This window comes from Rhinolophus sinicus, linkage group LG03, assembly GCF_036562045.2.
Source record: "Rhinolophus sinicus isolate RSC01 linkage group LG03, ASM3656204v1, whole genome shotgun sequence".
NCBI classification, from domain to species: domain Eukaryota; kingdom Metazoa; phylum Chordata; class Mammalia; order Chiroptera; family Rhinolophidae; genus Rhinolophus; species Rhinolophus sinicus.
In genome coordinates, this window is record NC_133753.1 from 100,273,639 (window position 1) to 100,287,123 (window position 13,485).

The 13,485-nt window shown below is 47.4% G+C and overlaps 1 protein-coding gene across 1 annotated transcript; it reads left to right on the forward strand.

The window, feature by feature from the left end:
* The first annotated feature begins 7,056 nt into the window (after positions 1-7,056).
* LOC141570644 (uncharacterized) lies at positions 7,057-13,419 on the forward strand. The gene is made up of 2 exons (XM_074328362.1): positions 7,057-7,317; positions 9,175-13,419. The coding sequence occupies exons 1-2, from the start codon at positions 7,257-7,259 to the stop codon at positions 13,293-13,295; spliced, it is 4,182 nt and encodes a 1,393-aa protein (XP_074184463.1). The 5' UTR covers positions 7,057-7,256; the 3' UTR covers positions 13,296-13,419.
* The last annotated feature ends 66 nt before the right edge of the window (positions 13,420-13,485 follow it).

The window sequence follows — 13,485 nt, forward strand, 5'->3', positions numbered from 1 at the left end:
ATTGGGCATCTGTGTCTGCTTGGTTCTGTGCCTACTCCCCATCCTCATCAGATGTTTCATCAGCAGGATGTTAGACTTACGAGCTGACATCCATCAGCTTGAGCTCAAGGCGAAGCCTTAAGTCTTTCTCCCCCATGCATTTAAAGGGGCGGATTAGCCAAAGACGGGTAAGTACTTGGGAGCCGCTTCAACACCTAAGACAGGGCTTGTATTAATAAAATATGAGTACCAATGACGGGTAAGTTGAGGCAGGCGTCCTGGGATGCCTAAGTCAGGCACCGTCACCTCGCCATCCTGGCTGGATGGACTTTGCTTTTATAAAATAAAAAAGGGGGAGATGTGGGGAGCCATGGTTTCTTGCAACCCTGAACCTTGCAGACTGGCTCGGTTTCTGCCCCCATAACATTGTCTCTGCCTTATCTGAGAAGCGCCTAACGGCTGCTGAGGAATGTGGTGAAAACGGCCAGTTCCCAGACACAGAAAACTAAGGGCTTTCTAGACAATTAGTAGATTCTGTCTCCTTGAGATATTTACTTTTGTGAGTTTCAGTGACCTTGTATCTTCTATGTCAAAGTAAGGTTGAAGCTGGAAAGATTTACTTTCACTGAGATAATGCATATCTTCTTCGTTTAACTGCACGTACTCAAACTGTATATATTGGTTAGAGATAATAAACTCAGGGCTTCAGCATGACTGAAGACCGGCCGCATTAGCATTTGTGTGTGTCTTTTATTTCATTCCCACTCCCCCATTCAGGTACTGATCGACTCGTGGCGGCTGGCCCGTCACAGAAGGGATGCATGTCATCTCTGGAAAGAAACTTTAAGAGCCAGCTTGTGGTTTTGTGCACCTGTCATTTTCCACTGCCACAATACTGGCAATGTCCCAGAGAGTGGCTGCTCCATAAGCCTGGGTCCCCAAATGAAGACGACATAGAGGACAGCACAGACTTTGAGATGGGCAAGTAGTATGAGTGAGAAATAAATCTGTTATAAGCCACTGAGCCTTAGGATTGTTTGTTATCTCAGCATAACCTGACATCTCCTGACTGATACACCAACCATCACTGGCTTCCACTTGCCCCAAAGCCAAGTACAGGCTTCTCATCTGCCATCATGTGAATTGATGCCCCCCACCCCACCCACCATGACTTCAGAGACAACTCTGGTCAGCACCTTCACATCATCAATGACACTTCACATCATCAATGACAACTGCAACCACAATTCAGATCATGACATAGTGGACTAATATTCCCAACCATCCCTGACTCACTCCTGTGGAAAGAAGGACTGACCTATTCCTGGCCTTATTTCCAACACTTTGTCCCTAGTCCTTGACATTTGGGGGATGGTCCCAGCCTGTACTTTCCTGAATTCACATCTTCCCCCTGTGACAATAGTGGGACCTTGGAGAGAGCCCAGTGCCCCTCACTGTTCTCATATGAATCCCACTGTAATGTCTCCTTGCTTGCAGAGAGAGGTGTTGGGAAGGGGCCCAATGGTGGGTGTCACTGATGATTGAGCCAACCTCACCATCCTCCGCCCCCAGTCTTCCCACCTCTGCCCCTGCCTCCTCACCAGCAGTTCTCTTCTTTTGTCCATCTCAAACTTTAGCTGGGACCATATTCATTTCTGGAGCCACCTCTGGATCTTACATGTATGTAGGCTTCTCACCAGCCTACAGAAAGGCAAGGCTGGACCTCAAAATGAGGGTGGGCATTCTTGGACAGCAGCAAGTAGACTCCAGCAGTCTTATGTTGACCATCTTCTCCCTGAGCTGGGTGCTGGCTTCCCTGGCTCTGGAAGCAAAGTGGCCACTCTCCCAGCTCACAGTGCAAAGGTATAACCTTCCTCTCCCCCTTATGGTTTTGTGCACCTGTGGCAAAACATTAAATTATGGGCAGGCATTAAAATGATGGTAATACCTGCCACTAATGACAATTAAGTGCCATGGGAAATATCAATAGTAAGCACCATTACATTTCAGGAGTGGGAGAAGTCACTTCCTGATTATACATGTCTAACTGGTGGGGGGAAAGAAAGGAGCAAAGCAGTAAATGATGGGTAGGATATTCATAGGCAGAGAGAAAGAGAAAGGGATATGTGGAGGGCATTCCTGGTAGAGGAAAGAGCTCAGGCAAAGGCCCAGTGGTAGGAAAGCCTGAGGCAAAGAGGCCTGTTGGCTGGAGCAGAAGGAAGTTTGGGCTGCAGAGGGAAATGAAACTGAAAGGGTGGATGGGAAGGTATCAGGAAGATTGAAGTTGGATCAGGATCCATCTCCCCAGGAGTCTTGTGTCCCTTGCAACCAGGGTCAATTCATGTCTGTGTCCCCAGCACAGTAACTGGAATTTTGTGCTTTGTTTCCAGCATCTTGGTCAGCCCTGGTGCTTGATCACATAGCCCCAGCCCCACAGAGACTCCTCTAAAAAACAACAATAAGACTTTTCAAAAACAAATAATTTAATGTTTTACTGGTGAAATGTGTTAAGAAATCAAAGTGGAGGACTCCAAAGAATGGCCCGGCACCCTGTCAGCTCCCTGCCCTGAGCTTCATCTGTGGTGTTGCTGTCTGGTCTGGGCTCGACCTCATCTGGATGCTTTATCTTTTCATTCCTTTGTCCACTTCCCCAACTTGACCGCACAAGATTATTGTAGCTTTGTAGTAAGTTTTGAAATCAGGAAGTGTGAGTCTCCCAGTTTTGTTCTTCATTTTCAAGATTGATTTAACTATTCAGAATTCTTTGAGATTACATATGAATTTTAGCAAATTCTTGGATATTACACCAATATTTTAAGCACTTTGAATATATCAGCCTACTATCTTCTAGCTTCCAAAGTTTCTGATGAGAAATCTGCTGATTATCTTATTGAGGATCTCTTGTAGGTGATATTTTGCTTCTCTCTTGCTGCTTTCAAGATCCTTTTGTCAGAATATACAAGGAACACATGCAACTCAACAACAAAAAAACAAACAACCCAATTGAAAAATGGGCAGAGGGCTTGAAGAGACATTTCTCCAAAGAGGACATACAAATGGCAAATAGACATATGAAAAAATGTTCAACATCACTAATCATCAGAGAAATGCAAATAAAAACCACAATGAGATATCAACTCACCCCAGTCAGAATGGCTATCATCAACAAGACAAATAGTAACAAGTGTTGGAGAGGCTGTGGAGAAAAAGGAACCCTCATACACTGTTGGTGGGAATGCAGACTGGTGCAGCCGTTAGGGAAGGCAGTGTGGAGGTTCCTCTAAAAATTACGAATAGAATTGCCATATGACCCAGCAATCCCTCTCCTGGGTATCTACCCCAAAAATCTGAAAACATTTATAGATAAAGACACATGTGCTCCAGTGTTCATTGCAGCTTTGTTTACGGTGGCCAAGACATGGAAACAACCAAAATGTCCTTCAATAGATGAATGGATAAAGAAGTTGTGGTATATATACACAATGGAATACTATTCGGCGGTAAGAAAAGATGATATAGGACCATTTGTGACAACATGGATGGATCTTGAGAGTGTAATGCTGAGCGAAATAAGTCAGACAGAAAAAGCACAGAACCATGTGATTTCACTGATATGTGGTATATAAACCAAAAACAACAAAAAACAAGACAAACAAATGAGAAACAGAAACTCATAGACACAGACAATAGTTTAGTGGTTACCAGAGGGTAAGGGGGGTGGGGGGTGGGAGAAGAGGGTAAGGGGGATCAAATATATGGTGATGGAAGGAGAACTGACTCTGGGTGGTGAACACACAATGGGATTTATAGATGATGTAATACAGAATTGTACACCTGAAATCAATGTAATTTTACTAACAATTGTCACCCCAATAAATTTAAAAAATAAAAAAAAGATCCTTTTGTCTTTGTCTTTTGAAAGTTTGATTATAATGTTTCTTGGTGTGGGTCTCTTTGAGTTCATTTTTGGAATTTGTTGAGCTTCTTGAATGTTTTTGTTCATGTCTTTCATCAAATTTGGGAAGTTTTCAGTCAGTATTTCTTCAAATATTCTCTCTGCCCCTTTCTCTCTCTCTTTTCCCTCTGGGACTCCCACAATGTGATCTTGGTCTGGTTGATGATATCCCACAGGTCCCTTAGACTCATTCATTTATCCTCACTCTTTTTTCATTTCTGAGACTCAATGACTTCCATGGTCCTATCTTCAAGTTTGTTGAGTCTTTCTTTTGCCTACTCAAGTTTGCCTTTGAATCCCTCCAGTGAATTTTTCATTTCCAGTATTGAACTTTGCAGCTCCAGAATTTCTTTTTGGTTTCGTTTTAGGTTTTCTATATCTTTATTGATATTTCCATTTTGTTCATGCATCATTTTCTTGACTCTCTCCACATCTTCCTTTAGTTTTTTTTTTTTTTTTTTTTTTAGCATTTAAGACAGTTGTTTTAAAGTCTTTGTCTAGTATATCTGCCATTAGGTCTTCTTCAGGGACAGTTTCTGTTGAATTATATTATTTTCCTTTGAATGAGCCACATTGTCCTGTTTCTTTGTATGCCTTGTGATTTTTGTTGTTGTTGAACACTGAAAATTTGAATTTAATAGTGTAGTAACTTTGGAAGTTAGATTCTCTTCCTTCTCTAGGGTTTGCTGTTTTCTCTTATTGTTTATTAATTAATCAGTCAATCAATTGATTAATTAATTATTGTAGGCTGCCTCTGTGCCAAGGATCAGCATGAGGTGTAAACAAAGGTCTTCCTGAGCCTTTTCTAAGAGGCTTTAAATAATTGGGGGAGGTGCAAAAACAATGGCTAGCTACCTCTTTTCCTGTACCTTGTGATCAGAAGCAGCAATCAGTGATTAGAGCACAGATCCAAGATGTTTGGAATACATGGTCCTTTTTGCCTACTCTAATTCCCACAAGCAGTGGGCAAGCTGCTCCAGGAACATGTGCACAGCTGCCTGCCATGTGGCTAGGAGTGTGGAATGGGTTAGCTGCTACTGTGCTAAAAGCTGAAATTGACCAAAATTAACTGTAGTTTACAGTCCAGGTCTTCTTCTGGAATATGCAAGCCTTCAACAGATTCTAGAATTCCAAAACAGTTACATCAGATGGATTCTGCCAGTGCAATTATTGTCTAGCTGGGGAGATGGATTCCTGGTGTGTCCTACCCCACCATTTCCTAGAGCGCTCCTCTAAATTATTTTTTAATTAGCTTCAAATACATAATACAGTCTCCAAGTTGTTAAAGATAAACAAAGCCAGACACTAGAGTGGTAAGGACAGATTTTAACTGGTAATGTACTATTGCAATAGGGAAAAGAATCCAGTGTGAACTGAACTCCACTTTGATTTACACAGAGGTGACTGGACATTTTAAAGGGAGAGTGAGAGTGAGGAAATAGGGAGGGAGGCAAGTGGGGGCTCAGTAGAGTCAGGAAAGTGAAAAATTACAAAAAGGGGAGTAGGGGTTGGTCCATGTGAAACTCATCCGGATTTGCTAAGTGATGCTGTTGTAAGTCAGGCTCCTATCTTCCCCAGAGTCTGGGAGACAAGGCCCCTATCTTTAGGTGTTGGCTGGAATAGTCAGTTATTGTGGCAGCCTTGAGTTTTCTTAGGCAGGCACTTTAAGGAGGGCTAGAGTCATGCTAGGGATGTGGCCTTGAGCTGTTAGAAACTGTTAATATTTGTTCAAGTCTTTACAGATCAAGGTTGAAGCTTAGTTGAGAAGAGGGCTCAGAAGATCCTGGCTAGAGTTTGTTCAAGGAGAGAATCTTTGTCAAAATAAAAACCACAGATAGAGCTAAAGTTCTCTATCATTCCCAACCTCAGTTCGTTCATGTTTCTCTGAGCTAATCTTACCCCTGTTATTGAGGTAGGTGAACCTCTTTGCAAATTTTGAATGTGTGTGTGTGTGTATGTATTCATAGAAAATACCATGTTTCCCCAAAATTAAGACCTAGCCGGACCATCAGCTCTAATACGTCTTTTGGAGTAATAATTAATATACCACCCGGTATTATATTATAATATATTGTATTGTATTCTATTATATTAAAAACCCAGTCTTATTTTATATTAAAATAAGACCAGGTCTTATATTAATTTTTGCTCCAAAAGACGCATTGCAGCTGATGGTCTGGCTAGGTCTTATTTTCGGGGAAACACGGTATATACATGTGTTTTAAAGAAAAATGTATCTGCTGGTTTCACTGAACAAGATTTCCCAAGCATCTTTCCATGATGGTACCATTCTTTTTTATTCAAGCACGGTATTCTACACTGTGACTATTCTGTAGTCATGCTAGTTTCCTATTCAGGGCTATTCTGGTGGTTTCCAATTTTTATTGGAGTTGCAATAAACTGGGTGGCAATAAACATACTCATGAATGCCTCCTTGAAGTGTTTCTTGAATAAAGAGATGGAATAGTGGAATTACTGGGTCCTTGAGCATGCATTTAAAATTTTAATAGATGCCACCAGATTGCCTTTTTAAAGCAGCCCAACCCACTTCCACTCCCGCTAGCTGGATAAGCATGTTTATTCTTCACATCTTTCCCAACACTGATTGGAATCAAACTTCCTAACAGTTGCTAATCTGCTGGGTCAAAACTAATCATTTTCTTTGATTGTTTCCACTGGCCATTTGTATTTCCTTTTCTGGGACCCAAACCAAATCCTCAGATGTTAAAATAACTTCTGATTGGATTCTGCATTGTTCCCATGGCTTTGGCTGTGGGTTCACAGCTCCGGAATCCTGCTAATGGCAGGATGGGGAGAGGGAAGAGCAAGCGGCACAGTGAAGGATGATGAGGGAGGTTCCACCTCCCTTTTCTGCAGCTGAAACGAAACTGAAGTTGAGGCTGTGAGAGCCAGCCTCAGACTCCAGAGTCCAAGGTTATGTCCAAGTATATTATTCATCTGGTTTTGATAGTTCTTCGTGGGGAGGGGAAGGTCAGAGCAGTAGGAACTGCTGAGTGGGCTAGGCAGGTGGTAGGTGGGGAGAGAGGGTGTGTGTTGGTCTATCAGTAGCTTTCTCTCTCTGACACCTCCTTGCCTTATCTTCTTTGTGTCCCTTCCCATGTGATGTAGTCAGAAGAAAGGAAGTGGGGTGAGGTGGAGCGGTACAAAGGTGAAGGAAGCTGTGAGCAGCCCCATAATCAGCAGAGCAGATAACCACGACTTTCAGCTGGCGCTGGGTCCTGCTGTAAGCACTGTGGCTGCCCCCCTGCTGCTGTCCCCAAGGTGTTGCCTGCTCTGCCCCAGCCACTATCACATCAGGCTTATGCAGCTGCTTGGACTCTTCAGCCTCCTATGGATGCTCAGGGCCTCTCCGGGGGCCACAGGTGAGGGGGCAAGGTGGGAGTGAGGGAGAGAGACCCTCCTGATGTTCAACGGCAAGGATTTGGTGTGTGTGGGGGTTTGCTCTGAGGCCAAAGGGGATGCTGAGAAAGGGTCCCTCAGAGCTCTGCTTGCAGGGATAATTGAAGCAGAGGCAGAGGGAAGTTGGGTCCAGCTGATGTGCTCTCCACCTACAACAGAGCAGGTTGTAGGGGTCTGTACTCAAATCAGGAGGGTGGGAATAACCTCTTTCCAGAAGAGTGCTCTTCCCACTCTGATGCAGTTAGCTGAGTCGCTCTCCTCTTCTGCTCTCCTCTTCAAATTCAGTGCTCCTTCCACTCTGAACTCTGTCCCTCCCTTTACTTCCATCCCTGCCACCCTCCTGTGAGTCCCCCTTTTTGCCCCCGGGGCACCCTCCTCTTCCTGGGGTGTCTCTGGCTTTGGTCCCTGGTGTCTTCTTTTCCAGCTCTGCCCCTACCTCTCCCAGCCCCTACTGGGCCTGTTGCTGGGCACAGCTGTCATTGGCAGGGCGGGGGTCGGGTATCCTGAAGTCTGCTTTGTTCTCAAAGGGTGGGTCTGAGACCAGCTGGTGTGGAGCCCTGGGCCTTCTCTCTCCCACCTTTTAGGAACTCTGAAATTCCTCTTCCTTTGGACCCCCAATCCTAGACCTTCCCAACCCAGAGACCCACGGTCCACCCTCTCACTAACCTCCACGGCTACCTTCTGACTGTAAGGGCTCTAGCCCAGGAATCTTCATAATCTTCCCACCTTTCTGAGACCCCCAAGCTAGGCTGACAGGTGTGCCAAAGGGTAGGGGCAGAAACCCCAGCTCGCAGAGCAAAGATGGTCTGGGTCCGAGGTGAGGAGGAGGCTAATCCTGAGAGGAGAGGTGGTCTGGGCACTTCCTGTTGGCAAAGGCTGTGGCTGCGTGAGTGTTCCCTGCCACTCACCCATAGCATTAGGAGACCTCTGACCCTCACTCTTACCATCTGTAAAATGAGGTTGATGATATTTATAGAGTGAGAGGCTCATGTATGTAAACTAATTTACCCAGTGACCAAAATAGAGTAGGTAATACTCTATTACTTATTAACACTCGCAAGTAAACCTTAAAGTCTCCAGGACTCATGCCTGCCTGCTGAAGTATCTCTTTCTGGAAGTTTCCTTCTCTGTCCTGTCCTTCAGCCTGTGTGGTCCTCTCTCCTTGTCCCTCAATCTCAGCTGAGTCAGAGTTTCAGTCTCTGGTTTTCCCTTTAATGTTCTCTATGCAGCTTTCCCCTCTCTGACCCCTTGTCTCTTGGTGTTCATGATGTGTCCCCAGCCCCAGTCCCTCTTCAGCTGGGTTCTCTCTCTCCCAAGAAGAGAGTTTGCCCAGACAGCACTAAGTCACAGGAAGAAGGGCAGAGGTGGATCAAAGGCTGGGGGCAAAGAGTCAGCAGGGACAGGGACTTGGGCAGCAGGTTGAGGAGGGAGGAGGGAGCAGAGTAAGGGAAGAGCAGGGTGTGTGAGGAGGAAGGAGAGGGAGTGGCCAGGGGAGGAGGCAGGAGCCTCCACTGAACTTCCATACTCAGTGGGCTGTGGTGGGGTGAGGGGCAGGTCGGACACTCAGCCCAGGCTGGCAAGGTACTGAGGGTGCACTTCACTCTCCACTCCTTGGAGAGGCTGCCCTAGGTTGCAGATAGATCTTGGGCTTCAGAATCTGAAAGGCCCCAGCCCCAAAGTGCCTCTGACTGAGGAAGAAGCCATAGCTCTTTCTGTCTTCTGTGGTACATATCTGGAAAATGGGGTTGTGAATAACCTATGTGGTATTATGGTGACAAAACGACCTACAAATGAATTCGTCTGTTTTATTGCTAATGCAGGAACTTCATCCATGGCTACATCCACCTCTAATGCTCTTTTTCTCAGTAAAGAAGCAGCCCATACTGCTCTTAGCAACTCCCCACCATCCAAACGCACAGCAGGGTGGCTGCTCAGCAACCCCAAAACTACTTCTCTCACTCCTGGCAGTAGGCAAAACACACCTATGATTCTCAATACCTCCCCCCACTTTAAACTCATTTCTGAAACATTGCTCAACTCTTCAATTAATTCCAACACCTCAACAATCCCAACATCTAAGTTTGTCGTCAAGGTGGAAACCACTCCACCTACCATAATTGTCTACATGGGAACTACAGAGTGCATCAATCCAACTAGTCTTCTAATCACCACCACTTATCCCACGACCACCTGCATGACAATGACCCAAGTGTCCTTCACTAGTTCTTACACAACCACGGCTGTGACAGGGAAGCCAGGGACAACTGTCACCAGTACTTACCCCAAGACTACTAGTGAGAGAGGCAGCTCCACCACAACCACTTCTACTACCGCCACTCCAGGGAAAACTACCACAACCATGGCCCCAACCTCTTCCTCCAACCCAACCACACTCACAACCCTCCATACACTGATCTCCTCTACAACAGGTACCACGAAAAGGACTATCCCAACCACTGCAAGTATCCATACAACCAAATCTCCTATGCCAACAATCACTCCTACCAATGCTACTCTGCCTTCTCTAACTCCCACGAACACTCAATTAACAACAGTAACTGATAGAAGCTCCTCACCTACCCTCAGGACTACCTTCATTACAACCACACCATCATTTCCAAATACCACCAGTACATATAAAACATCAAAAGCCACTACTCATGCTCATACGAAAACCAATACATTACCAACATCAGTTGTATCAGCTTCTACAGAAGCAACCACTGAACTAGGTACAACACCAACAACTCCTTTAAACACAGTGACCTCCACTGAAACATTTACTCCGGTGAGTGACACTACAAGAGAAACTCTGATGACAGCAATTACGGCAACATCCCTAACCATGTCTTCAATCACTCCCACAAACACTATGACTTCTGCCGAACGGACCACCTATGAACCCAGCCCCACACCGACTACAAAACACACACACCCAACATCCATAACAATAGGACCACCCGCTAGCACTGAATCCACTACGCAAACAGGCAAAACGACGGACAAAACCTCACAAGCCACATCTACCTGGAGTACCACACCTAACCGTACAAGTGACGCGTCCACAGAGTCCCACATGACGGGGACGATGTCTACTCCACCTGACACAACATCAGTCACTCCCACAGATACAGTCAGTTCTCTGACATTCACCACCTCCACTCCAGTGACCACCAGTACCGTCACGACAACCACCAGTGGGCTTCCCAGTCCTACTTCTGTTTCTACCCCACAAACGGCTGCCACTTCGACCACAGAGACCACCCCGCTGTCCACCTTGATTACCTCACTCCCCACTGCCACCATTACATCAACCCCTGCATCTCCCACTAGCATTGTCACCACTGCCACGACCATAATCACCACTTCCGCTGACACTACGATGCCTGCCACCTCAATCACGGCAAGTTCAACCACTCCCTCCACGACACAAACGTCCATAACTACTACCAGTGACATGGCAACTAGTCCCACCCCAACTGCGACTCAAAGTACTTCTTCAGACAGCGTCTCCACAGGAAGCTCAGCCACATCCGCAATAACCCCATCTCCCTCTGCTTCTCATACCATGCAGACATCGACCACCATAACACCGTCTTCTGTTAGTACAGAAATCCCTACCACCACCCCAACAACGATCACTCCCACATCCGTGAGTACCACGGGGTCACTGAGTACCACCACCGATCTCACGTCAACACTCACCCCTTCGAGTGCATCCGCTACCCCCACAAACATCATCACATCACCCCCCACCACGCACAATACAGAAACAACATCCAGTGGCACCACCACCACTGCAACGACAGTTACTACGACAGCCACGCTCACAGGCACCCACAGCACTCCAGCTCCCTCCCACCCTACAAGCAGCTCCGTGACATCAGCAGGCTCCACACCTACCAGCAGTACCGGGACCACTCACACAGGGAGTCCCACCTCATCTGCAACGGGCACCAATTCACAAAGCACAACCACCAAATCCACCCTGACGTCTCCTACAAGCGTCACATACACGACAGCCACAACCACAGAAACGCAGCCCTCCACAGTAGCCACTACAGAAACAGGCAAGACGACGGGGACAACCTCTCATGCCACATCTACCTGGAGAACCACAGGTACCAGTGACACCTCCACAGAGTCCCACGCGACAGGGACAACTTCTACTCCACCAGTGACATCCTCAGTCACTCCCACAGATACAGTCACTTCTCCGACATTCACCACCTCCACTCCAGTGACCACCAGTACCGTCACGACAAACACCAGTGGGCTTCCCAGTCCTACTTCTGTTTCTACCCCACAAACGGCTGCCACTTCGACCACAGAGACCACCCCGCTGTCCACCTTGATTACCTCACTCCCCACTGCCACCATTACATCAACCCCTGCATCTCCCACTAGCATTGTCACCACTGCCACGACCAGAATCACTACCGCTGACACTACAACCTCAATCATGGCAAGTTCAACCACTCCCTCCACGACACAAACGTCCATAACTACCACCAGTGACATGGCAACTAGTCCCACCCCAACTGCGACTCAAAGTACTTCTTCAGACAGCGTCTCCACAGGAAGCTCAGCCACATCCGCAATAACCCCATCTCCCTCTGCTTCTCATACCATGCAGACATCGACCACCATAACACCGTCTTCTGTTAGTACAGAAATCCCTACCACCACCCCAACAACGATCACTCCCACATCCGTGAGTACCACGGGGTCACTGACTACCACCACCGATCTCACGTCAACACTCACCCCTTCGAGTGCATCCGCTACCCCCACAAACATCATCACATCACCCCCCACCACGCACAATACAGAAACAACATCCAGTGGCACCACCACCACTGCAACGACAGTTACTATGACAGCCACGCTCACAGGCACCCACAGCACTCCAGCTCCCTCCCACCCTACAAGCAGCTCCGTGACATCAGCAGGCTCCACACCTACCAGCAGTACCGGGACCACTCACACAGGGAGTCCCACCTCATCTGCAACGGGCACCAATTCACAAAGCACAACCACCAAATCCACCCTGACGTCTCCTACAAGCGTCACATACACGACAGCCACAACCACAGAAACGCGGCCCTCCACAGTAGCCACTACACAAACAGGCAAGACGACGGGGACAACCTCTCATGCCACATCTACCTGGAGAACCACAGGTACCAGTGACACCTCCACAGAGTCCCACGCGACAGGGACAACTTCTACTCCACCAGTGACATCCTCAGTCACTCCCACAGATACAGTCACTTCTCCGACATTCACCACCTCCACTCCAGTGACCACCAGTACCGTCACGACAAACACCAGTGGGCTTCCCAGTCCTACTTCTGTTTCTACCCCACAAACGGCTGCCACTTCGACCACAGAGACCACCCCGCTGTCCACCTTGATTACCTCACTCCCCACTGCCACCATTACATCAACCCCTGCATCTCCCACTAGCATTGTCACCACTGCCACAACCAGAATCACTACCGCTGACACTACAACCTCAATCACGGCAAGTTCAACCACTCCCTCCACGACACAAACGTCCATAACTACCACCAGTGACATGGCAACTAGTCCCACCCCAACTGCGACTCAAAGTACTTCTTCAGACAGCGTCTCCACAGGAAGCTCAGCCACATCCGCAATAACCCCATCTCCCTCTGCTTCTCATACCATGCAGACATCGACCACCATAACACCGTCTTCTGTTAGTACAGAAATCCCTACCACCACCCCAACAACGATCACTCCCACATCCGTGAGTACCACGGGGTCACTGACTACCACCACCGATCTCACGTCAACACTCACCCCTTCGAGTGCATCCGCTACCCCCACAAACATCATCACATCACCCCCACCACGCACAATACAGAAACAACATCCAGTGGCACCACCACCACTGCAACGACAGTTACTATGACAGCCACGCTCACAGGCACCCACAGCACTCCAGCTCCCTCCCACCCTACAAGCAGCTCCGTGACATCAGCAGGCTCCACACCTACCAGCAGTACCGGGACCACTCACACAGGAGTCCCACCTCATCTGCAACGGGCACCAATTCACAAAGCACAACCACCAAATCCACCCTGACGTCTCCTACAAGCGTC

Excerpts from the sequence above, each read along its gene's own strand:
- LOC141570644 (XM_074328362.1), top strand. The coding sequence starts at position 7,257 with ATGCAGCTGCTTGGACTCTTCAGCCTCCTATGGATGCTCAGGGCCTCT. Across the intron at positions 7,318-9,174 it reads GGCCTCTCCGGGGGCCACAG|GAACTTCATCCATGGCTACA; the intron begins GTGAGGGGGCAA and ends TTGCTAATGCAG.